This window comes from Odontesthes bonariensis, chromosome 4 (genome assembly GCF_027942865.1).
Source record: "Odontesthes bonariensis isolate fOdoBon6 chromosome 4, fOdoBon6.hap1, whole genome shotgun sequence".
Lineage (NCBI taxonomy): Eukaryota > Metazoa > Chordata > Actinopteri > Atheriniformes > Atherinopsidae > Odontesthes > Odontesthes bonariensis.
Genome location: NC_134509.1, coordinates 254,484 through 282,184, shown reverse-complemented (window position 1 = coordinate 282,184; position 27,701 = coordinate 254,484). Strand labels below are relative to the sequence as shown.

The following is a 27,701-nucleotide window of genomic DNA, read 5'->3' as shown; positions in this document are numbered from 1 at the left end:
TCACAGTGAGCTCAGAGCACCTGGTTAGGTTCAGGCTCACAGTGAGCTCAGAGCACCTGGTTAGGTTCAGGCCCACAGTGAGCATGCTCAGTGCACCTGGTTAGGTTCAGGCTCACAGTGAGCTCAGTGCACCTGGTTAGGTTCAGGCTCACAGTGAGCTCAGTCCACCTGGTTAGGTTCAGGCTCACAGTGAGCTCAGTGCACCTGGTTAGGTTCAGGCTCACAGTGAGCTCAGAGCACCTGGTTAGGTTCAGGCTCACAGTGAGCTCAGTGCACCTGGTTAGGTTCAGGCTCACAGTGAGCGTGCTCAGTGCACCTGGTTAGGTTCAGGCTCACAGTGAGCTCAGTGCACCTGGTTAGGTTCAGGCTCACAGTGAGCTCAGTGCACCTGGTTAGGTTCAGGCTCACAGTGAGCTCAGTCCACCTGGTTAGGTTCAGGCTCACAGTGAGCTCAGTGCACCTGGTTAGGTTCAGGCCCACAGTGAGCGTGCTCAGTGCACCTGGTTAGGTTCAGGCCCACAGTGAGCTCAGTGCACCTGGTTAGGTTCAGACTCACAGTGAGCTCAGAGCACCTGGTTAGGTTCAGGCCCACAGTGAGCTCAGTCCACCTGGTTAGGTTCAGGCTCACAGTGAGCTCAGTGCACCTGGTTAGGTTCAGGCCCACAGTGAGCGTGCTCAGTGCACCTGGTTAGGTTCAGGCTCACAGTGAGCGTGCTCAGTGCACCTGGTTAGGTTCAGGCTCACAGTGAGCGTGCTCAGTGCACCTGGTTAGGTTCAGGCTCACAGTGAGCGTGCTCAGTGCACCTGGTTAGGTTCAGGCTCACAGTGAGCTCAGTGCACCTGGTTAGGTTCAGGCTCACAGTGAGCTCAGTGCACCTGGTTAGGTTCAGGCTCACAGTGAGCTCAGAGCACCTGGTTAGGTTCAGGCTCACAGTGAGCTCAGTGCACCTGGTTAGGTTCAGGCTCACAGTGAGCGTGCTCAGTGCACCTGGTTAGGTTCAGGCTCACAGTGAGCGTGCTCAGTGCACCTGGTTAGGTTCAGGCTCACAGTGAGCTAAGAGCACCTGGTTAGGTTCAGGCTCACAGTGAGCTCAGAGCACCTGGTTAGGTTCAGGCTCACAGTGAGCTCAGAGCACCTGGTTAGGTTCAGGCTCACAGTGAGCTCAGTGCACCTGGTTAGGTTCAGGCTCACAGTGAGCTCAGTGCACCTGGTTAGGTTCAGGCTCACAGTGAGCTCAGAGCACCTGGTTAGGTTCGGGCTTGCTGCAGGTAAATAAAAACAGACGTCGTTGTTTTGCCTTCCAGCTGTGGCAGAAACACTTTATTCCCTTGTTTTTTGTTTTTTTTACAGAAAGCGATCATCACATTTGTTTACTTCATTAACAACAACACACAAACAACATCAGGTCCACCAGAACCACTACAGTACCTCTGTGGTTCTGGTTCAGTACCTGAAGGGTCCTGACACACCGACACCCTTTCAGCCTGTGGAGAAAAACATCTGCACGGGTTCAACAACAGGTCCAGGTCCGGTCCGGTTCACACACAAGAAGCAGAAATGAAAACGACCACAGACTTAATGTTCTCAGAGGTTCTCAGACGTTCTGCAGCTGCAGCCAATCAGATGTCTGGATAAGGGCACATGATCTGTATTTAGTCTTAGTTCAAAACTGGGTCAGAACCTCCTGTTGGGTTCAGCTGGTTCTGATCCGGTCAGCTGTAGTGTTTATCAGCTCCTCCAATCACAGGGCAGGGGGGCTTGTCCAGCTGGGGGGGAGTGGCCCATCACAGAGCAGGGGGCGTGTCCAGCGGGGGGGCGTGGCCCACCGACTCCCTCTTGTAGGTTTTCGGGGGCAGTTTGGGGACACCGTGGCGGGGGGGTACCGGGGGTCCGTCCAGAGGGGGGATGAGGGGTGGCGAGGGTAAGGGCATCTTCCTGGAGGTGGGGGTTATGGGCGGGGGTGGGGGGAGGGGCGGGGAGGAGGACAGGGCTGAGGGGGCGGGGCCAAGAGGCGAGGAGGAGGAGCCTGTGGTGGTGGTCGGGGGGAAGAAGGCCTGAGACAGAAGGTCGCAGCGGGACCGCCCCAGAGGGGGGGGCAGCAGGTGCAGGGGGGAGCTGAGAGGCTCCCGGGGGGGTAACAAGGGGGGGCTCTCAGGGGGGGACGACGAGGACAGCGAGGACGAGTAGCGAGGGGGGAGGAGCTTACAGGTGGGCTGGCGAGGAGGGACAGCAGGTGGGTTCTCAAACTTTGATGTCACCTGAAGGGGGAGGAGCCAAAAGAGAGAAAGAAAAGATCAACAAAAGGTCATGAGGAAGAGGAAGATGAGGAATAAGAAGATGGAGGCGGTACCTTGGAGGGCGAAGACTCTGACGGCGCCGACTCTGGACGTCTGCGAGGAGGAACCGGAGGAGGAACCGGAGCGTCTTCTGAATTCCGACTTAGACTGACCATCGAGGAGACCGAGGAGGACCCTGAGAAAGAACCAGAACCACGGTCAGAACTAGAACCAGGGTCAGAACCAGAACCAGAATCAGGGTTAGAACCAGAACCAGAACCAGGACCACGGTCAGAACAGTCTTTACAGATTCTTTACAGAACCGGCTCAGATCCGGGTTGGTTTTCACCACAGAACCGGGTCAGATCTGGGTTGGTTTTCACCGCAGAACCGGCTCAGATCTGGGTTGGTTGGACCTCCGGTTTACCTCCTCCTACCAGATTGAAGCTGAAAGCCTGAACGGAACTAGTTTGTTTCCAGGAGGTGGTTCTGATTGAGCCATGGATCAGCTGGAGATGGTAAAGCTGGTGAGATGCCCAAATACAACTGAACTGGTACCAGAACCTGCAAGAACCTGCAAGAACCAGGCTTTCTACAAACTGGCCCAATGACTCTGAGGTGAGGAAACACTAAAAGGAACTCCGACCAACATGAGATTTATGTCCTATCAGGTCAAATGTCTCCGTGCATTCTGGAGTCAGCTGACTGTGGGAAATAAACTGCGTTTGCTTTAAACTATCCTCCATATTCAGTGTTTTATGTCCTTCACACACACCGGGGACAATAACTCAGTGGGTTAGGGTTAAGCCCCGCCTCCCGCTGTCACCTGTCCAAGGTGGGACGAGTTCAAGCCCAAAATGCTCATCTGGGATGTTTACAGGGATATTTGAACATAACCAGGGTTTCCGGGACCTCCTCAGAGACACAAAGACCTGGAGGACTCAGAACTTTCTGCTTCTAAACTCAAACTGAAGTCGTTATCTTTGGACCTGAAACTGTCTGGTTCTATAGTTACTCTGGATGGTATTAGTTTTTGGCCTGTTTGGGAGGCAGAGCCTTCAGTTATCAGGCCCCTCTCTGTGGAACCAGCTGCCAGTTTGGGAGGCAGAGCCTTCAGTTATCAGGCCCCTCTCTGTGGAACCAGGTACTATAAATACAATCAGTGAAAATCAGTTGGTGAATCCCCTCCAGTCAGTTTTCATAATCAGTGGCGGGTCTAATGTAAACATCCCAGAATGCATTGGGCTCGTAACATCATGGCTGAAGCCATAATTCCAAATGGGTAGCAAACTGATGAGTTTTAAATAAATGTATTGAATGTGTTTGAGCCTGATATTATTTTAGGTGGAGGTCATTAAAAGCTTTTTATTAGTCGGTTTTCCTTTTAACACATTGATCACACAAACTGAGCTGTCAGCTGATGGTTTCCATGGAGACAGACTGTTACTATAGATATGATGTGAGGCACAGGTGGGACACATTGATCCGTGTGGTCAGTCAGATTTCATATCAGTGCTGGGCGGAACCACCTTTGTCACTATTTGTTGTTCACTAACTAATTCCCTTCTTAGGTTTACGGTCAGAGGAGGTTTAACACCTTTAAATCCTGTAATAGATTTAGGAAATAAAAATAAATGGATCAGTTGATATCGATCTATCCAAAAATGTTTATTTGTCCTCCGTTAATAGCCACCTCACCGTGGTGGTGGCCATTGGCCCCAGGTGGGTTCTACCAAGGCAAAACAGTTCAACCATATGATCAAGAAACCAAGGTACCCAGGTATCTTGGACAGGTGAGGAATATCAGGGCCTCATCAGGCCTGGGGGAGAGGCTGGATCTATGTCGATGGGAGTCTGCACTGAACAAGCTGCATGTGGGACCACACTCCTGTGGGACTACACTCCTGTGGGACTACACTCCTGTGGGACCACCCTCCTGTGGGACCACCCTCCTGTGGGACTACACTCCTGTGGGACTACACTCCTGTGGGACCACCCTCCTGTGGGACCACCCTCCTGTGGGACTAAACTCCTGTGGGACCACCTTCCTGTGGGACCACACTCCTGTGGGACTACACTCCTGTGGGACCACCTTCCTGTGGGACTACACTCCTGTGGGACCACCCTCCTGTGGGACTACACTCCTGTGTGACCACCCTCCTGTGGGACCACCCTCCTGTGGGACTACCCTCCTGTGAGACCACCCTCCTGTGGGACCACCCTCCTGTGGGACTACCCTCCTTTGGGACCACCCTCCTGTGGGACTACCCTCCTTTGGGACCACCCTCCTTTGGGACCACCCTCCTGTGGGACTACCCTCCTTTGGGACCACCCTCCTGTGGGACTACCCTCCTTTGGGACCACCCTCCTGTGGGACCACCCTCCTGTGGGACTACACTCCTGTGAGACTACCCTCCTGTGAGACTACCCTGTTGTGGGACCACCCTCCTGTAGGACTACACTCCTGTGAGACCACCCTCCTGTGGGACCACATTCCTGTGGGACTACCCTCCTGTGGGACTACACTCCTGTGAGACTACCCTCCTGTGGGACCACCCTCCTGTGGGACCACACTCCTGTGGGACTACCCTCCTGTGGGACCACCCTCCTGTGGGACTACCCTCCTGTGGGACCACCCTCCTGTGGGACTACACTCCTGTGGGACCACCCTCCTGTGGGACCACCCTCCTGTGGGACTACCCTCCTGTGAGACCACCCTCCTGTGGGACCACCCTTCTGTGGGACTACCCTCCTGTGGGACCACCCTCCTTTGGGACTACCCTCCTTTGGGACCACCCTCCTTTGGGACCACCCTCCTGTGGGACCACCCTCCTTTGGGACTACCCTCCTTTGGGACCACCCTCCTTTGGGACCACCCTCCTGTGGGACCACACTCCTGTGGGACTACCCTCCTGTGGGACCACCCTCCTGTGGGACCACCCTCCTGTGGGACTACCCTCCTGTGGGACCACCCTCCTGTGGGACTACACTCCTGTGGGACTACCCTCCTGTGGGACCACACTCCTGTGGGACTACACTCCTGTGAGACCACCCTCCTGTGGGACTACACTCCTGTGAGACCACCCTGTTGTGGGACCACCCTCCTGTAGGACTACACTCCTGTGAGACCACCCTCCTGTGGGACCACATTCCTGTGGGACTACCCTCCTGTGGGACTAGACTCCTGTGAGACTACCCTCCTGTGGGACCACCCTCCTGTGGGACCACATTCCTGTGGGACTACCCTCCTGTGGGACTACCCTCCTGTGGGACCACCCTCCTGTGGGACCACCCTCCTGTGGGACCACCATCCTTTGGGACCACCCTCCTGTGGGACCACGCTCCTTTGGGACCACCCTCCTGTGGGACCACCCTCCTGTTGGACCACCATCCTTTGGGACCACCCTCCTGTGGGACCACGCTCCTTTGGGACCACCCTCCTGTTGGACCACCATCCTTTGGGACCACCCTCCTGTGGGACCAACCTCCTGTGGGACTACCCTCCTGTGAGACCACCCTCCTGTGAGACCACCCTCCTGTGGGACCACCCTCCTGTGAGACCACCCTCCTGTGGGACCACGCTCCTTTGGGACCACCCTCCTGTGGGACTACCCTCCTGTGGGACCACCCTCCTGTGGGACCACATTCCTGTGGGACTACCCTCCTGTGGGACCACCCTCCTGTGGGACCACATTCCTGTGGGACTACCCTCCTGTGGGACTACACTCCTGTGGGACCACGCTCCTGTGGGACCACCCTCCTGTGGGACCACACTCCTGTGAGACCACCCTCCTGTGGGACCACCCTCCTGTGGGACCACGCTCCTTTGGGACCACCCTCCTGTGGGACCACCCTCCTGTTGGACCACCCTCCTTTGGGACCACCCTCCTGTGGGACCACGCTCCTTTGGGATCACCCTCCTGTGGGACCACCCTCCTGTGGGACTACCCTCCTTTGGGACCACGCTCCTTTGGGACCACCCTCCTGTGGGACCACCCTCCTATTGGACCACCATCCTTTGGGACCACCCTCCTGTGGGACCACGCTCCTTTGGGACCACCCTCCTGTGGGACCACCCTCCTGTTGGACCACCATCCTTTGGGACCACCCTCCTGTGGGACCAACCTCCTGTGGGACTACACTCCTGTGGGACTACCCTCCTGTGAGACCACCCTCCTGTGAGACCACCCTCCTGTGGGACCACACTCCTGTGAGACCACCCTCCTGTGAGACCACCCTCTTGTGGGACTACACTCCTGTGGGACTATCCTCCTGTGAGACCACCGTCCTGTGGGACCACCCTCCTGTGGGACTACACTCCTGTGAGACTACACTCCTGTGGGACTACACTCCTGTGGGACCACATTCCTGTGGGACCACCCTCCTGTGGGACTACACTCCTGTGAGACCACCCTCCTGTGGGACTACACTCCTGTGAGACTACCCTGTCGTGGGACCACCCTCCTGTAGGACTACACTCCTGTGAGACCACCCTCCTGTGGGACCACATTCCTGTGGGACTACCCTCCTGTGGGACTACACTCCTGTGAGACTACCCTCCTGTGGGACCAGCCTCCTGTGGGACCACACTCCTGTGGGACTACCCTCCAGTGGGACCACATTCCTGTGGGACCACACTCCTGTGGGACCACCCTCCTGTGGGACTACACTCCTGTGGGACCACATTCCTGTGGGACCACCCTCCTGTGGGACCACCCTCCTGTGGGACCACCCTCCTGTGGGACCACGCTCCTTTGGGATCACCCTCCTGTGGGACCACCCTCCTGTGGGACTACCCTCCTTTGGGACCACGCTCCTTTGGGACCACCCTCCTGTGGGACCACCCTCCTATTGGACCACCATCCTTTGGGACCACCCTCCTGTGGGACCACGCTCCTTTGGGACCACCCTCCTGTGGGACCACCCTCCTGTTGGACCACCATCCTTTGGGACCACCCTCCTGTGGGACCAACCTCCTGTGGGACTACACTCCTGTGGGACTACCCTCCTGTGAGACCACCCTCCTGTGAGACCACCCTCCTGTGGGACCACACTCCTGTGAGACCACCCTCCTGTGAGACCACCCTCTTGTGGGACTACACTCCTGTGGGACTACCCTCCTGTGAGACCACCGTCCTGTGGGACCACCCTCCTGTGGGACTACACTCCTGTGAGACTACACTCCTGTGGGACTACACTCCTGTGGGACCACATTCCTGTGGGACCACCCTCCTGTGGGACTACACTCCTGTGAGACCACCCTCCTGTGGGACTACACTCCTGTGAGACTACCCTGTCGTGGGACCACCCTCCTGTAGGACTACACTCCTGTGAGACCACCCTCCTGTGGGACCACATTCCTGTGGGACTACCCTCCTGTGGGACTACACTCCTGTGAGACTACCCTCCTGTGGGACCAGCCTCCTGTGGGACCACACTCCTGTGGGACTACCCTCCAGTGGGACCACATTCCTGTGGGACCACACTCCTGTGGGACCACCCTCCTGTGGGACTACACTCCTGTGGGACCACATTCCTGTGGGACCACCCTCCTGTGGGACCACCCTCCTGTGGGACTACCCTCCTGTGGGACCACCCTCCTGTGGGACTACACTCCTGTGGGACTACACTCCTGTGGGACCACCCTCCTGTGGGACTACACTCCTGTGGGACCACCCTCCTGTGGGACCACCCTCCTGTGGGACTACCCTCCTGTGAGACCACCCTCCTGTGGGACTACCCTCCTGTGGGACTACCCTCCTTTGGGACCACCCTCCTGTGGGACCACACTCCTGTGGGACCACACTCCTGTGAGACCACCCTCCTGTGGGACTACACTCCTGTGAGACCACCCTGTTGTGGGACCACCCTCCTGTAGGACTACACTCCTGTGAGACCACCCTCCTGTGGGACCACATTCCTGTGGGACTACCCTCCTGTTGGACTAGACTCCTGTGAGACTACTCTCCTGTGGGACCACCCTCCTGTGGGACCACATTCCTGTGGGACTACCCTCCTGTGGGACCACATTCCTGTGGGACCACCCTCCTGTGGGACTACACTCCTGTGGGACCACCCTCCTGTGGGACCACCCTCCTGTGGGACTACACTCCTGTGGGACTACCCTCCTGTGAGACCACCCTCCTGTGGGACCACGCTCCTTTGGGACCACCCTCCTGTGGGACTACACTCCTGTGGGACTACCCTCCTGTGGGACCACCCTCCTGTGGGACCACATTCTTGTGGGACTACCCTCCTGTGGGACCACCCTCCTGTGGGACCACATTCCTGTGGGACTACCCTCCTGTGGGACCACCCTCCTGTGGGACCACATTCCTGTGGGACTACCCTCCTGTGAGACCACCCTCCTGTGAGACCACCCTCCTGTGGGACCACCCTCCTGTAGGACTACACTCCTGTGAGACCACCCTCCTGTGGGACCAACCTCCTGTGGGACCAACCTCCTGTGGGACTACACTCCTGTGGGACTACCCTCCTTTGGGACCACCCTCCTGTGGGACCACCCTCCTGTTGGACCACCATCCTTTGGGACCACCCTCCTGTGGGACCAACCTCCTGTGGGACTACACTCCTGTGGGACTACCCTCCTGTGAGACCACCCTCCTGTGAGACCACCCTCTTGTGGGACTACACTCCTGTGGGACTACCCTCCTGTGAGACCACCCTCCTGTGGGACCACCCTCCTGTGGGACTACACTCCTGTGGGACCACCCTCCTGTGGGACCACCCTCCTGTGGGACTACCCTCCTGTGAGACCACCCTCCTGTGGGACTACCCTCCTGTGGGACTACCCTCCTTTGGGACCACCCTCCTGTGGGACCACACTCCTGTGGGACCACACTCCTGTGAGACCACCCTCCTGTGGGACTACACTCCTGTGAGACCACCCTGTTGTGGGACCACCCTCCTGTAGGACTACACTCCTGTGAGACCACCCTCCTGTGGGACCACATTCCTGTGGGACTACCCTCCTGTTGGACTAGACTCCTGTGAGACTACTCTCCTGTGGGACCACCCTCCTGTGGGACCACATTCCTGTGGGACTACCCTCCTGTGGGACCACATTCCTGTGGGACCACCCTCCTGTGGGACTACACTCCTGTGGGACCACCCTCCTGTGGGACCACCCTCCTGTGGGACTACACTCCTGTGGGACTACCCTCCTGTGAGACCACCCTCCTGTGGGACCACGCTCCTTTGGGACCACCCTCCTGTGGGACTACACTCCTGTGGGACTACCCTCCTGTGGGACCACCCTCCTGTGGGACCACATTCTTGTGGGACTACCCTCCTGTGGGACCACCCTCCTGTGGGACCACATTCCTGTGGGACTACCCTCCTGTGGGACCACCCTCCTGTGGGACCACATTCCTGTGGGACTACCCTCCTGTGAGACCACCCTCCTGTGAGACCACCCTCCTGTGGGACCACCCTCCTGTAGGACTACACTCCTGTGAGACCACCCTCCTGTGGGACCAACCTCCTGTGGGACCAACCTCCTGTGGGACTACACTCCTGTGGGACTACCCTCCTTTGGGACCACCCTCCTGTGGGACCACCCTCCTGTTGGACCACCATCCTTTGGGACCACCCTCCTGTGGGACCAACCTCCTGTGGGACTACACTCCTGTGGGACTACCCTCCTGTGAGACCACCCTCCTGTGAGACCACCCTCTTGTGGGACTACACTCCTGTGGGACTACCCTCCTGTGAGACCACCCTCCTGTGGGACCACCCTCCTGTGGGACTACACTCCTGTGGGACTACACTCCTGTGGGACCACATTCCTGTGGGACCACCCTCCTGTGGGACCACACTCCTGAGGGACCACCCTCCTGTGGTACTACCCTCCTGTGGGACTACCCTCCTGTGGGACCACCCTCCTGTGGGACCACATTCCTGTGGGACTACCCTCCTGTGGGACCACCCTCCTGTGAGACTACCCTCCTGTGGGACCACCCTCCTGTGGGACCACATTCCTGTGGGACCACCCTCCTGTGGGACCACGCTCCTTTGGGACCACCCTCCTGTTGGACCACCATCCTTTGGGACCACCCTCCTGTGGGACCACCCTCCTGTGAGACCACCCTCCTGTGAGACCACCCTCCTGTGGGACCACCCTCCTGTGAGACCACCCTCCTGTGGGACCACGCTCCTTTGGGACCACCCTCCTGTGGGACTACCCTCCTGTGGGACCACCCTCCTGTGGGACCACATTCCTGTGGGACTACCCTCCTGTGGGACCACCCTCCTGTGGGACCACATTCCTGTGGGACTACCCTCCTGTGGGACTACACTCCTGTGGGACCACGCTCCTGTGGGACCACCCTCCTGTGGGACCACACTCCTGTGAGACCACCCTCCTGTGGGACCACCCTCCTGTGGGACCACGCTCCTTTGGGACCACCCTCCTGTGGGACCACCCTCCTGTTGGACCACCCTCCTTTGGGACCACCCTCCTGTGGGACCACGCTCCTTTGGGATCACCCTCCTGTGGGACCACCCTCCTGTGGGACCACCCTCCTTTGGGACCACCCTCCTTTGGGACCACCCTCCTTTGGGACCACCCTCCTGTGGGACCACCCTCCTTTGGGACCACCCTCCTGTGGGACCACCCTCCTATTGGACCACCATCCTTTGGGACCACCCTCCTGTGGGACCACGCTCCTTTGGGACCACCCTCCTGTGGGACCACCCTCCTGTTGGACCACCATCCTTTGGGACCACCCTCCTGTGGGACCAACCTCCTGTGAGACCACCCTCCTGTGAGACCACCCTCTTGTGGGACTACACTCCTGTGGGACTACCCTCCTGTGAGACCACCGTCCTGTGGGACCACCCTCCTGTGGGACTACACTCCTGTGAGACTACACTCCTGTGGGACTACACTCCTGTGGGACCACATTCCTGTGGGACCACCCTCCTGTGGGACTACACTCCTGTGAGACCACCCTCCTGTGGGACTACACTCCTGTGAGACTACCCTGTCGTGGGACCACCCTCCTGTAGGACTACACTCCTGTGAGACCACCCTCCTGTGGGACCACATTCCTGTGGGACTACCCTCCTGTGGGACTACACTCCTGTGAGACTACCCTCCTGTGGGACCAGCCTCCTGTGGGACCACACTCCTGTGGGACTACCCTCCTGTGGGACCACATTCCTGTGGGACCACCCTCCTGTGGGACTACACTCCTGTGGGACCACATTCCTGTGGGACCACCCTCCTGTGGGACCACCCTCCTGTGGGACTACCCTCCTGTGGGACCACCCTCCTGTGGGACTACACTCCTGTGGGACTACACTCCTGTGGGACCACCCTCCTGTGGGACTACACTCCTGTGGGACCACCCTCCTGTGGGACCACCCTCCTGTGGGACTACCCTCCTGTGAGACCACCCTCCTGTGGGACTACCCTCCTGTGGGACTACCCTCCTTTGGGACCACCCTCCTGTGGGACCACACTCCTGTGGGACCACACTCCTGTGAGACCACCCTCCTGTGGGACTACACTCCTGTGAGACCACCCTGTTGTGGGACCACCCTCCTGTAGGACTACACTCCTGTGAGACCACCCTCCTGTGGGACCACATTCCTGTGGGACTACCCTCCTGTTGGACTAGACTCCTGTGAGACTACCCTCCTGTGGGACCACCCTCCTGTGGGACCACATTCCTGTGGGACTACCCTCCTGTGGGACCACATTCCTGTGGGACCACACTCCTGTGGGACCACCCTCCTGTGGGACCACCCTCCTGTGGGACCACGCTCCTTTGGGACCACCCTCCTGTGGGACTACCCTCCTGTGAGACCACCCTCCTGTGGGACCACGCTCCTTTGGGACCACCCTCCTGTGGGACTACACTCCTGTGGGACTACCCTCCTGTGGGACCACCCTCCTGTGGGACCACATTCTTGTGGGACTACCCTCCTGTGGGACCACCCTCCTGTGGGACCACATTCCTGTGGGACTACCCTCCTGTGGGACCACCCTCCTGTGGGACCACATTCCTGTGGGACTACCCTCCTGTGAGACCACCCTCCTGTGAGACCACCCTCCTGTGGGACCACCCTCCTGTAGGACTACACTCCTGTGAGACCACCCTCCTGTGGGACCAACCTCCTGTGGGACCAACCTCCTGTGGGACTACACTCCTGTGGGACTACCCTCCTTTGGGACCACCCTCCTGTGGGACCACCCTCCTGTTGGACCACCATCCTTTGGGACCACCCTCCTGTGGGACCAACCTCCTGTGGGACTACACTCCTGTGGGACTACCCTCCTGTGAGACCACCCTCCTGTGAGACCACCCTCTTGTGGGACTACACTCCTGTGGGACTACCCTCCTGTGAGACCACCCTCCTGTGGGACCACCCTCCTGTGGGACTACACTCCTGTGGGACTACCCTCCTGTGAGACTACCCTCCTGTGGGACCACCCTCCTGTGGGACCACCCTCCTGTGAGACCACCCTCCTGTGGGACCACCCTCCTGTGGGACTACACTCCTGTGGGACTACCCTCCTGTGAGACTACCCTCCTGTGGGACCACCCTCCTGTGGGACCACCCTCCTGTGGGACTACACTCCTGTGGGACTACCCTCCTGTGAGACTACGCTCCTGTGGGACCACCCTCCTGTGGGACTACACTCCTGTGAGACTACCCTCCTGTGGGACCACATTCCTGTGGGACCACCCTCCTGTGGGACTACCCTCCTGTGAGACCACCCTCCTGTGGGACCACCCTCCTGTGGGACCACCCTCCTGTGGGACCACCCTTCTGGTCCATACAACAGCAGCGAGCTGCTAAGAACACTGATGCAGCTAACATTTGTGCTAAGCTACCCAAATGCAGCTAACATTCCCCTGCTTAATCTTTGTGCTAAGCTAACGAAATGCAGCTAACATTCCCCTGCTTAATCTTTGTGCTAAGCTAACGAAATGCAGCTAACATTCCCCTGCTTAATCTTTGTGCTAAGCTAACCAAATGGAGCTAACATTCCCCTGCTTAAGGGCGGTTTATGGTCGGAAACCAGGTCGTCTGCGTGTGTCGCAGTTAACGCAGATATGCCCCCCCCCCTTCCGCAGACACTCTGGTGCACCTCCCCAAAATTGTAACTGACCGCAGACAGTGCCGCAGATATCGTCGCAGGGAGGAGAGAAAGGAGACCTCTGATTGGTCAACTCTACATCCGCTCTACACTAACCGTGACGCTTCTTTCGCCTCTGCCAGCTCCAGTAGTAGCAATATTTCTTCTATTTCTAGATCGATCAGCTGCATCTCAATCAAAGTGCGCATTCGTCCAGTCGCCATTGTTGTTGAATGACCTCCGTAACCGGAAGAGAAACACGCCACCCACCACACCCACAATCCTAGCTTGTTCGTGATTGTCCCTCTTGCGTTGTGGCGTGGGATTAACACAGCGCAGACCGCGCTTCAAAATTGGGCATAAATCAAAAATAACTGCGTCATACCTGCGACACACTGCTGCGAGAGTATACACGGCCCTTAAGTCTTTGTGCTAAGCTAACCAAATGCAGCTAACATTCCCCTGCTTAGTCTTTGTGCTAAACTAATCAAATAAATCAGTCAATAAATCAGATATTTATTTTCCCATTTATTCCTAACTCTGTTTACATCTTTTAAGTTAAACAGATGAGCTCGTGTCATGTTTAACGTTCCATAATGACTCATTCAGGTTGTTTGGTTTAAAATGGCGGAGGTGCAGCAGGTGTGACCGGAGCAGCCACACCTCAGCGCCTCGTCTTCATCGTCTTCCTCCCTAAACTCCCTGGATAATCGGCAGTTCCCAGCATGCCGTTCAGTTCCAGCTCCCAGCTGACGGATGGTTCCCCGCCCAGCTCTGACTAACACTCAGACAGGTGAACATGAGTACGGAGAGTCGGAAGGGTCATACTAACGTGGGCCGTGAGGCAGAGAGACAACAGCAAAGATGCTGTCGCAGGCTGCAGAGTGAAGAGGAGAAACACTGTGAGAGGAAGGTTAGAGCAGCGAGGGGGCGGAGCCTGTCCTAGGGGGTCAGGAGGAGGGGGCGGAGCTAACCAAATGGAGCTAACATTCCCCTGCTTAGGCCCAATCCCAATTCACCCCTTGGCCCTTCCCCTTAGCCCTACCCCTCCGTTGTAGCCCTTCAAACGGAGGGCTTCGGCCAGGCAGACTCCGTTTGAAGGGGTATGATATATTTCCCAGAGTACAACGCGACTACCGGGAGAACGCGAGTCTTTTTAAAAATTCACCACACAAATGTAACTTCTTCTATCTTTTTGCCATAATTTAACTGTTTTAACCGTTTTAGGTTGTGATAACTGGTGTATTGTGTGAGTTTAACATGGTGGCAATGTGTAGTTGTTTTCTGCTATAAACGCACATGGGAAAAGTCGCTATTTTACATGGAGTAATCGGTCAATGCATGTGAAGGTGCTGCGAAAGAGTTGTCGTTTTTTAAATTGTAACACGAGTATTTACAAGCAATGTAGTTGGTTAACCATAGAGAAGTTCTCTTTGAGTGACATGAGCGTCATTTCGCTCCCTATTATCACAAGTATTCATATACGTGACTGATTCACAGGGACTCAAGCACAAACAAAGAGCCTGATCAGGTTTAGCGCCGAAAACGAAGATCTGTTTCTAAAGTCATCCCCATCCCCAAAAAGACCAATCCCATAATGGATTACCTGATACAGGAGAGCCTGAAGGAGCAGAAGCGCCACGAGCAGAACACGGAGCGCTTTTTAGCTCTGTTTGAGCGCATGATAGACAAACTTTACGGTGAGTTGATGCGCCATGGACCTATTGTACACACAGCCACCACTACCGCATTCTGAAACACCTTTTTTTATTTTTTAACAATGGATGAAAGTGCATGCTATAATGTCATGTTGTGTCTTGTTCCCCCAGAACATCACTGAGCCCATCACCTCCGATGCGCCATGCACCTCCGCTGTTCCTGCTCCGGTCATCTCGTTCTTGATGATTGCACTGTTGCCCGTTTATATTCATACTGTTTATATTCATACTGTTTATATTCTTACTGTTTATTGTCCATATTTGCACCACACACTTTACAGCAGACACTTTAAGCTGTTATTTCTGAAAACAAGCTGCCTTACCAGTCTGTCATGTGAGCCTAATAAAAGAAATTAAGGACAAAAGGTTTGTGAGTATGATTATCACATCAACATCATATGAACGACTGGAACGGATATTGGTATGAAGAGATTTATTATACAAGGGATAACATAAAAATTGGGGTACATGTTGTGGTCCAATGGGCAATAATTTGTAGGATGACCCGTCTGCTGGAAAGAAAAACATGGAAAGATCAGGCTTTCATCCTCCCAAACCAACACATTGATAGCACACACAATGCAGTGCATTTATTTATGTCATCAAATCTGAACCTGGTACAAAGAAACCGCTTCAAAAACGCATGAGCTGCATGTTTATTCCAAACGGAACGAGGCGAGTAACAAAGGCTAAACGTTAGCTTATGCTTTCAGCTAGGTTAGCCAGGTTAGGATACTACTCCAGTCAATAAATCAGCAAATCCAACGAGACAAGCAAATTGTTTCTATATTACACGATATCACAAATGTACAGTTAGAAGCACTTTCAAACACACACACACACAATCATTTTCACACGCCAGCTCTGGAAGCTACCAGCTGCTCACTCACACGCGTTATTTGCATTAATTTCTTACTCTACATACCGTAACAAGATCCAGCAATGCTCTCAGATGTCGAAGACGCCTTCGCCTGATGGCACTCCGTCGATTCGACGCAGATATTTCTAAAAATATCCGAATAGCCCAGGACAGCGCGAACACCACAGCAGCAGGCATGTTTGTTTACTTCTGGCTAAAGCTGTCGCTTTTGGTTACGTAACAACTGACGGAGCGGACTTATTACGTTCGTGAGTGTGAAGTGCTGTCCCAATTCGAAGGGGTGACATTCCTAGCCCTTCGCCTACCCCTACGTTTGAAGGGGCGAGGGGTAGGGGCGAGGGGTAGGCGAAGGGGTAGAAAATAGAATTGGGATTGGGCTTTAGTCTTTGTGCTAAGCTAACCAAATGGAGCTAACATTCCCCTGCTTAGTCTTTGTGCTAAGCTAACCAAATGGAGCTAACATTCCCCTGCTTAGTCTTTGTGCTAAGCTAACCAAATGGAGCTAACATTCCCCTGCTTAGTCTTTGTGCTAAGCTAACCAAATGGAGCTAACATTCCCCTGCTTAGTCTTTGTGCTAAGCTAACCAAATGGAGCTAACATTCCCCTGCTTAGTCTTTGTGCTAAGCTAACCAAATGGAGCTAACATTCCCCTTCTTAGTCTTTGTGCTAAGCTAACCAAATGGAGCTAACATTCCCCTTCTTAGTCTTTGTGCTAAGCTAACCAAATGCAGCTAACATTTGTGCTAAGCTAACCAAATAAATCAGTCATGTGATCTGTCAGTGGGCGGAGTCAGAGTCATTTACAGGTCAGTGAATGGGATAACTCGCAGTTACCGGTCAGAATTATAGTTACTGGTTGGTCGGTTACTGGTCGGTTACAGTTACTGGTCGGTTACAGGTCGTACTGATCGGTTACTGGTCGGTTACAGTTACTGGTCAGTTACAGGTCAGTTACATTAACGGGTCGGTTAGTGGTTATTGAGCAGGTCTTACTTGAATGGAAGGGGCTGCTTGGACCCTGTGGCGAGTCGAACACGCTGCCTACATCTGTGGAGCTGGAGGCGGCGGAGGCAGGGGGCGGAGTCAGGGGAGTGCGAGGAGAGTTGGGGGCCGAGACTGCCCCGACTTCGGCCTCGGTGTCAGGAATGCAGCTGTAGCTGATCTTCCTGGGCTCGTTCTGCAGAGGTGTCGGGTGCCGCAGTGTGCCGGGCCTGGCTGATGTGGGCCGGATCCCCGGGGACTTCAGAGGACAGGTGTACTTCTTTGCCTGGACCGGGGACGAAGACACGTTATGAACAGTTTCAGCTCCTCACAGAAGACACACTCAGGGGTCACTGTGGCCATACTTACAAACCGAGGTAAGGATCGGGTGTTTCGAGGCTCGATCTCCAAAGACTTGTTGAAGAGATAATCAGCAAAGTCCTTCTCTGACAGGTCCTCCATCGGGTTCAGGTTCTCAAAGAACTTCTGCTCCACAAACACAGAAAACATCCAGCGTGAAGCGAGGTTAAAGTGAGTGTCAGTTAGAGCTCGTACCGGTCGGTTACTGATCAGTAACTGATTGGTTACTGATCGGTTACTGGTCAGTTACAGTTACCGGTCAGTTACAGTTACTGGTCAGTTTCAGTTACCGGTCAGTTACAGTTACTGGTCAGTTTCAGTTACCGGTCAGTTTCAGTTACTGGTCAGTTTCAGTTACTGGTCAGTTACAGTTACAGGTCAGTTACAGTTACCGGTCAGTTTCAGTTACTGGTCAGTTACAGTTACTGGTCAGTTTCAGTTACCGGTCAGTTACAGTTACAGGTCAGTTACAGTTACCGGTCAGTTACAGTTACTGGTCAGTTACAGTTACCGGTCAGTTTCAGTTACTGGTCAGTTTCAGTTACAGGTCAGTTACAGTTACTGGTCAGTTTCAGTTACCGGTCAGTTTCAGTTACTGGTCAGTTTCAGTTACCGGTCAGTTTCAGTTACTGGTCAGTTTCAGTTACTGGTCAGTTTCAGTTACCGGTCAGTTAAAGTTACCGGTCAGTTACAGTTACTGGTCAGTTACAGTTACCGGTCAGTTACAGTTACTGGTCAGTTTCAGTTACCGGTCAGTTTCAGTTACTGGTCAGTTTCAGTTACTGGTCAGTTACAGTTACAGGTCAGTTACAGTTACCGGTCAGTTTCAGTTACTGGTCAGTTACAGTTACTGGTCAGTTTCAGTTACCGGTCAGTTACAGTTACAGGTCAGTTACAGTTACCGGTCAGTTACAGTTACTGGTCAGTTACAGTTACCGGTCAGTTACAGTTACAGGTCGTACCGGTCAGTTTCAGTTACTGGTCAGTTACAGTTACTGGTCAGTTACAGTTACCGGTCAGTTACAGTTACCGGTCAGTTTCAGTTACTGGTCAGTTACAGTTACCGGTCAGTTTCAGTTACTGGTCAGTTACAGTTACAGGTCAGTTACAGTTACCGGTCAGTTACAGTTACTGGTCAGTTACAGTTACCGGTCAGTTACAGTTACAGGTCGTACCGGTCAGTTTCAGTTACTGGTCAGTTACAGTTACTGGTCAGTTACAGTTACCGGTCAGTTACAGTTACCGGTCAGTTACAGTTACTGGTCAGTTACAGTTACCGGTCAGTTACAGTTACAGGTCGTACCGGTCAGTTACAGTTACCGGTCAGTTACAGTTACCGGTCAGTTACAGTTACCGGTCAGTTACAGTTACTGGTCAGTTACAGTTACCGGTCAGTTACAGTTACCGGTCAGTTACAGTTACCGGTCAGTTACAGTTACTGGTCAGTTTCAGTTACCGGTCAGTTTCAGTTACCGGTCAGTTACAGTTACAGGTCAGTTACAGTTACCGGTCAGTTACAGTTACCGGTCAGTTACAGTTACCGGTCAGGTACAGTTACTGGTCAGTTACAGTTACCGGTCAGTTACAGTTACTGGTCGTACCGGTCAGTTACAGTTACTGGTCAGTTACAGTTACTGGTCAGTTACAGTTACAGGTCAGTTACAGTTACTGGTCGTACCGGTCAGTTACAGTTACTGGTCAGTTTCAGTTACTGGTCAGTTACAGTTACTGGTCGTACCGGTCAGTTACAGTTACCGGTCAGTTTCAGTTACTGGTCAGTTACAGTTACTGGTCTGTTACAGTTACTGGTCGTACCGGTCAGTTACAGTTACTGGTCAGTTACAGTTACTGGTCGTACCGGTCAGTTACAGTTACTGGTCAGTTTCAGTTACTGGTCAGTTACAGTTACTGGTCAGTTACAGTTACTGGTCAGTTACAGTTACTGGTCAGTTTCAGTTACCGGTCAGTTACAGTTACTGGTCAGTTACAGTTACTGGTCAGTTACAGTTACCGGTCAGTTACAGTTACTGGTCAGTTACAGTTACTGGTCAGTTACAGTTACCGGTCAGTTACAGTTACTGGTCAGTTACAGTTACTGGTCAGTTACAGTTACCGGTCAGTTACAGTTACTGGTCAGTTACAGTTACCGGTCAGTTTCAGTTACTGGTCAGTTTCAGTTACTGGTCAGTTTCAGTTACTGGTCAGTTACAGTTACTGGTCAGTTTCAGTTACCGGTCAGTTACAGTTACTGGTCAGTTACAGTTACTGGTCAGTTTCAGTTACCGGTCAGTTACAGTTACTGGTCAGTTTCAGTTACTGGTCAGTTACAGTTACTGGTCAGTTTCAGTTACCGGTCAGTTACAGTTACTGGTCAGTTTCAGTTACTGGTCAGTTTCAGTTACTGGTCAGTTTCAGTTACTGGTCAGTTACAGTTACTGGTCAGTTACAGTTACTGGTTTCAGTTACAGTTACTGGTCAGTTACAGTTACTGGTCAGTTTCAGTTACTGGTCAGTTACAGTTACTGGTTTCAGTTACTGGTCAGTTACAGTTACCGGTCAGTTACAGTTACTGGTCAGTTACAGTTACCGGTCAGTTTCAGTTACTGGTCAGTTTCAGTTACTGGTCAGTTACAGTTACTGGTCAGTTTCAGTTACCGGTCAGTTACAGTTACTGGTCAGTTACAGTTACTGGTCAGTTTCAGTTACCGGTCAGTTACAGTTACTGGTCAGTTTCAGTTACTGGTCAGTTTCAGTTACCGGTCAGTTACAGTTACTGGTCAGTTACAGTTACTGGTCAGTTTCAGTTACCGGTCAGTTACAGTTACTGGTCAGTTTCAGTTACCGGTCAGTTACAGTTACTGGTCAGTTTCAGTTACTGGTCAGTTACAGTTACTGGTCAGTTTCAGTTACCGGTCAGTTACAGTTACTGGTCAGTTTCAGTTACTGGTCAGTTTCAGTTACTGGTCAGTTTCAGTTACTGGTCAGTTACAGTTACTGGTCAGTTTCAGTTACCGGTCAGTTACAGTTACTGGTCAGTTACAGTTACTGGTCAGTTACAGTTACCGGTCAGTTACAGTTACCGGTCAGTTACAGTTACCGGTCAGTTACAGTTACTGGTCAGTTACAGTTACCGGTCAGTTTCAGTTACCGGTCAGTTACAGTTACCGGTCAGTTACAGTTACCGGTCAGTTTCAGTTACCGGTCAGTTACAGTTACTGGTCAGTTTCAGTTACTGGTCAGTTACAGTTACTGGTCAGTTTCAGTTACTGGTCAGTTACAGTTACTGGTCAGGTTCCTGCGCGTCGGCGTAAACAAGGAGTGACATCATGGCGCACTGACCCTGATGTCGGCCTCCACCCGCAGACAGTACGGCTGGTTCTGGTACTGCTGGATCTCTCCGGTGATCTCGGCTACTTTCCGCCTCTTGCTGAAGTTGATCAGGTCTTTGCCGTGTCTGGGCAGGAAGTCCGGGTTTCCCTCCTCCGTCTTCAGGATGTTTGTCAGGTAGATTCCTGTCACACAAATACAAAGGTATAAGTGACACCTGACAGTCTGACACCTGAGGTCCTCAGACAGGTGAAAGTCGGGTCGTACCAAAGAAGGGCACGCAGGGGGGGTTGATGGAGCGGAGTTTAGCTAAATACTTCTTGTAGTGATCCTCACTGAGCTCGTGAGCATCTTCCAGGATTTTTCTCTGGCGATTCGGAATTTGCTGCAAACAAAAGAACAAACCAAATATTATTTCAAGTTATTTCAGTTTTTGTTTTCTAGTTAGTTGGAGGATAAAAGAACCTGCTTTATCCAACCTTTCACTCACTAACAACCTGCTTTATCCAACCTTTCACTCACTAACAACCTGCTTTATCCAACCTTTCACTCACTAACAACCTGCTTTATCCAACCTTTCACTCACTAACAACCTGCTTTATCCAACCTTTCACTCACTAACAACCTGCTTTATCCAACCTTTCACTCACTAACAACCTGCTTTATCCAACCTTTCACACACTAACAACCTGCTTTATCCAACCTTTCACTCACTAACAACCTGCTTTATCCAACCTTTCACTAACAACCTGCTTTATCCAACCTTTCACTCACTAACAACCTGCTTTATCCAACCTTTCACTAACAACCTGCTTTATCCAACCTTTCAGACACTAACAACCTGCTTTATCCAACCTTTCACTAACAACCTGCTTTATCCAACCTTTCACTCACTAACAACCTGCTTTATCCAACCTTTCACTCACTAACAACCTGCTTTATCCAACCTTTCACTCACTAACAACCTGCTTTATCCAACCTTTCACTCACTAACAACCTGCTTTATCCAACCTTTCACACACTAACAACCTGCTTTATCCAACCTTTCACTCACTAACAACCTGCTTTATCCAACCTTTCACTCACTAACAACCTGCTTTATCCAACCTTTCACTCACTAACAACCTGCTTTATCCAACCTTTCACTCACTAACAACCTGCTTTATCCAACCTTTCACACACTAACAACCTGCTTTATCCAACCTTTCACTCACTAACAACCTGCTTTATCCAACCTTTCACTCACTAACAACCTGCTTTATCCAACCTTTCACTCACTAACAACCTGCTTTATCCAACCTTTCACTCACTAACAACCTGCTTTATCCAACCTTTCACACACTAACAACCTGCTTTATCCAACCTTTCACTCACTAACAACCTGCTTTATCCAACCTTTCACTCACTAACAACCTGCTTTATCCAACCTTTCACTCACTAACAACCTGCTTTATCCAACCTTTCACTCACTAACAACCTGCTTTATCCAACCTTTCACTCACTAACAACCTGCTTTATCCAACCTTTCACTCACTAACAACCTGCTTTATCCAACCTTTCACTAACAACCTGCTTTATCCAACCTTTCACTAACAACCTGCTTTATCCAACCTTTCACTCACTAACAACCTGCTTTATCCAACCTTTCACTCACTAACAACCTGCTTTATCCAACCTTTCACTCACTAACAACCTGCTTTATCCAACCTTTCACTCACTAACAACCTGCTTTATCCAACCTTTCACTCACTAACAACCTGCTTTATCCAACCTTTCACTAACAACCTGCTTTATCCAACCTTTCACTCACTAACAACCTGCTTTATCCAACCTTTCACTAACAACCTGCTTTATCCAACCTTTCACTCACTAACAACCTGCTTTATCCAACCTTTCACTCACTAACAACCTGCTTTATCCAACCTTTCACTCACTAACAACCTGCTTTATCCAACCTTTCACTCACTAACAACCTGCTTTATCCAACCTTTCACTAACAACCTGCTTTATCCAACCTTTCACTAACAACCTGCTTTATCCAACCTTTCACTAACAACCTGCTTTATCCAACCTTTCACTCACTAACAACCTGCTTTATCCAACCTTTCACTCACTAACAACCTGCTTTATCCAACCTTTCACTCACTAACAACCTGCTTTATCCAACCTTTCACTCACTAACAACCTGCTTTATCCAACCTTTCACTAACAACCTGCTTTATCCAACCTTTCACTCACTAACAACCTGCTTTATCCAACCTTTCACTAACAACCTGCTTTATCCAACCTTTCACTAACAACCTGCTTTATCCAACCTTTCACTAACAACCTGCTTTATCCAACCTTTCACTAACTAACAACCTGCTTTATCCAACCTTTCACTCACTAACAACCTGCTTTATCCAACCTTTCACTCACTAACAACCTGCTTTATCCAACCTTTCAGACACTAACAACCTGCTTTATCCAACCTTTCACTCACTAACAACCTGCTTTATCCAACCTTTCAGACACTAACAACCTGCTTTATCCAACCTTTCACTCACTAACAACCTGCTTTATCCAACCTTTCACTCACTAACAACCTGCTTTATCCAACCTTTCACTAACAACCTGCTTTATCCAACCTTTCAGACACTAACAACCTGCTTTATCCAACCTTTCACTCACTAACAACCTGCTTTATCCAACCTTTCAGACACTAACAACCTGCTTTATCCAACCTTTCACTCATTAACAACCTGCTTTATCCAACCTTTCACTCACTAACAACCTGCTTTATCCAACCTTTCACTCACTAACAACCTGCTTTATCCAACCTTTCACTCACTAACAACCTGCTTTATCCAACCTTTCACTAACAACCTGCTTTATCCAACCTTTCACTCACTAACAACCTGCTTTATCCAACCTTTCACTAACAACCTGCTTTATCCAACCTTTCACTCACTAACAACCTGCTTTATCCAACCTTTCACTCACTAACAACCTGCTTTATCCAACCTTTCAGACACTAACAACCTGCTTTATCCAACCTTTCACACACTAACAACCTGCTTTATCCAACCTTTCACTCACTAACAACCTGCTTTATCCAACCTTTCAGACACTAACAACCTGCTTTATCCAACCTTTCACTCATTAACAACCTGCTTTATCCAACCTTTCACTCACTAACAACCTGCTTTATCCAACCTTTCACTCACTAACAACCTGCTTTATCCAACCTTTCACTCACTAACAACCTGCTTTATCCAACCTTTCAGACACTAACAACCTGCTTTATCCAACCTTTCACTAACAACCTGCTTTATCCAACCTTTCACTCACTAACAACCTGCTTTATCCAACCTTTCACTAACAACCTGCTTTATCCAACCTTTCACTAACAACCTGCTTTATCCAACCTTTCACTCACTAACAACCTGCTTTATCCAACCTTTCACTCACTAACAACCTGCTTTATCCAACCTTTCACTCACTAACAACCTGCTTTATCCAACCTTTCACTCACTAACAACCTGCTTTATCCAACCTTTCACTCACTAACAACCTGCTTTATCCAACCTTTCACTAACAACCTGCTTTATCCAACCTTTCACTCACTAACAACCTGCTTTATCCAACCTTTCACTAACAACCTGCTTTATCCAACCTTTCACTCACTAACAACCTGCTTTATCCAACCTTTCACTAACAACCTGCTTTATCCAACCTTTCACTCACTAACAACCTGCTTTATCCAACCTTTCACTCACTAACAACCTGCTTTATCCAACCTTTCACTAACAACCTGCTTTATCCAACCTTTCACTCACTAACAACCTGCTTATCCAACCTTTCACTAACAACCTGCTTTATCCAACCTTTCACTCACTAACAACCTGCTTTATCCAACCTTTCACTAACAACCTGCTTTATCAACCTTTCACTAACAACCTGCTTTATCCAACCTTTCACTCACTAACAACCTGCTTTATCCAACCTTTCACCTCACTAACAACCTGCTTTATCCACCTTTCACTCACTAACAACCTGCTTTATCCAACCTTTCACTCACTAACAACCTGCTTTATCCAACCTTTCACTCACTAACAACCTGCTTTATCCAACCTTTCACTCACTAACAACCTGCTTTATCCAACCTTTCACTCACTAACAACCTGCTTTATCAACCTTTCACTCACTAACAACCTGCTTTATCCAACCTTCACACACTAACAACCTGCTTTATCCAACCTTTCACTCACTAACAACCTGCTTTATCCAACCTTTCACACACTAACAACCTGCTTTATCCAACCTTTCACTCACTAACAACCTGCTTTATCCAACCTTTCACTAACAACCTGCTTTATCCAACCTTTCACTCACTAACAACTGCTTTATCCAACCTTTCACTCACTAACAACCTGCTTTATCCAACCTTTCACTCACTAACAACCTGCTTTAATCCAACCTTCACTCACTAACAACCTGCTTTATCCAACCTTTCACTCACTAACAACCTGCTTTATACAACATTTCACACACTAACAACCTGCTTTATCCAACCTTTCACTCACTAAACAACCTGCTTTATCCAACCTTTCACTAACAACCTGCTTATCCAACCTTTCACTCACTAACAACCTGCTTTATCCAACCTTTCACTAACAACCTGCTTTATCCAACCTTTCACACACTAACAACCTGCTTTATCCAACCTTTCACACACTAACAACCTGCTTTATCCAACCTTTCCACTCACTAACAACCTGCTTTATCCAACCTTTCACTCACTAAACAACCTGCTTTATCCAACCTTTCACTAACAACCTGCTTTATCCAACCTTTCACTCACTAACAACCTGCTTTATCCAACCTTTCACAACTAACAACCTGCTTTATCCAACCTTTCACTCACTAAACAACCTGCTTTATCCAACCTTTCACTCACTAACAACCTGCTTTATCCAACCTTTCACTCACTAACAACCTGCTTTATCCAACCTTTCACTCACTAACAACCTGCTTTATCCAACCTTCCACTAACAACCTGCTTTATCCAACCTTTCACTAACAACCTGCTTTATCCAACCTTTCACTCACTAACAACCTGCTTTATCCAACCTTTCACTCACTAACAACCTGCTTTATCCAACCTTTCACTCACTAACAACCTGCTTTATCCAACCTTTCACTCACTAACAACCTGCTTTATCCAACCTTCTCACTAACAACCTGCTTTATCCAACCTTTCACTCACTAACAACCTGCTTTATCCAACCTTTCACTAACAACCTGCTTTATCCAACCTTTCACTCACTAACAACCTGCTTTATCCAACCTTTCCTCACTAACAACCTGCTTTATCCAACCTTTCACTCACAACAACCTGCTTTATCCAACCTTTCACTCACTAACAACCTGCTTTATCCAACCTTTCACTCACTAACAACCTGCTTTATCCAACCTTTCACTCACTAACAACCTGCTTTATCCAACCTTTCACTCACTAACAACCTGCTTTATCCAACCTTTCACTCACTAACAACCTGCTTTATCCAACCTTTCACTCACTAACAACCTGCTTTATCCAACCTTTCACTCACTAACAACCTGCTTTATCCAACCTTTCACTCACTAACAACCTGCTTTATCCAACCTTTCACACACTAACAACCTGCTTTATCCAACCTTTCACTCACTAACAACCTGCTTTATCCAACCTTTCACTCACTAACAACCTGCTTTATCCAACCTTTCACTCACTAACAACCTGCTTTATCCAACCTTTCACTCACTAACAACCTGCTTTATCCAACCTTTCACTCACTAACAACCTGCTTTATCCAACCTTTCACACACTAACAACCTGCTTTATCCAACCTTTCACTCACTAACAACCTGCTTTATCCAACCTTTCACTAACTAACCTGCTTTATCCAACCTTTCACACACTAACAACCTGCTTTATCCAACTTTCACTAACAACCTGCTTTATCCAACCTTTCACTCTAACAACCTGCATTTATCCAACCTTTCACACACTAACAACCTGCTTTATCCAAACCCTTTCACTCACTAAACAACCTGCTTTATCCAACCTTTCACTCACTAACAACCTGCTTTATCCAACCTTTCACTCACTAACAACCTGCTTTATCCAACCTTTCAACTCACTAACAACCTGCTTTATCCAACCTTTCACTCACTAACAACCTGCTTTATCCAACCTTTCACTCACTAACAACCTGCTTTATCCAACCTTCACTCACTAACAACCTGCTTTATCCAACCTTTCACTCACTAACAACCTGCTTTATCCAACCTTTCACTCACTAACAACCTGCTTTTATCCAACCTTTCACTCACTAACAACCTGCTTTATCCAACCTTTCACTCACTAACAACCTGCTTTATCCAACCTTTCACTAACAACCTGCTTTATCCAACCTTTCACTCACTAACAACCTGCTTTATTCCAACCTTTCACTCACTAACAACCTGCTTTATCCAACCTTCATCTAACAACCTGCTTTATCCAACCTTTCACTCACTACACAACCTGCTTATCCAACCTTTCACAAACAACCTGCTTTATCAACCTTTCACTCACTAACAACCTGCTTTATCCAACCTTTCACTAACAACCTGCTTTATCCAACCTTTCCCTCACTAACAACCCTGCTTTATCCAACCTTTCACTCACTAACAACCTGCTTTATCCAACCTTTCACTACCAACCTGCTTTATCCCTAACCTTTCAATCACTACAACCTGCTTTATCCAACCTTTCACTCAACTAACAACCTGCTTTATCCAACCTTTCTCACTACACTAACAACCTGCTTTACTCCAACCTTTCACTCACTAACAAACCTGCTTTATCCAACCTTTCACACACTAACAACCTGCTTTATCCAACCTTTCACTAACAACCTGCTTTATCCAACCTTTCATCTCACTAAACAACCTGCTTTATCCAACCTTTCACTCACTCAAACAACCTGCTTTATCCAACCTTTCACTCACTAACAACCTGCTTTATCCAACCTTTCACTA

At 50.7% G+C, this 27,701-nt stretch overlaps 1 protein-coding gene across 2 annotated transcripts in view; it reads right to left on the bottom strand.

The window, feature by feature from the left end:
• Positions 1-1,298: 1,298 nt before the first annotated feature.
• The window catches only part of sos1 (son of sevenless homolog 1 (Drosophila)), a 100,415-nt gene continuing 74,012 nt past the window's right edge, over positions 1,299-27,701 (bottom strand). The window contains exons 17-23 of one of the 2 annotated variants that reach the window (XM_075462392.1): positions 20,922-21,039; positions 20,667-20,839; positions 17,337-17,453; positions 16,980-17,253; positions 14,220-14,264; positions 2,352-2,473; positions 1,299-2,259 (exon numbers count right to left, since the gene is read on the bottom strand). In XM_075462392.1, coding sequence (XP_075318507.1) covers positions 1,786-2,259; positions 2,352-2,473; positions 14,220-14,264; positions 16,980-17,253; positions 17,337-17,453; positions 20,667-20,839; positions 20,922-21,039 — 1,323 coding nt within the window. In that variant the 3' untranslated portion in view covers positions 1,299-1,785. The remainder of the gene's footprint in view (positions 2,260-2,351; positions 2,474-14,219; positions 14,265-16,979; positions 17,254-17,336; positions 17,454-20,666; positions 20,840-20,921; positions 21,040-27,701) is intronic. The other variant, XM_075462393.1, reaches the window with a different exon arrangement.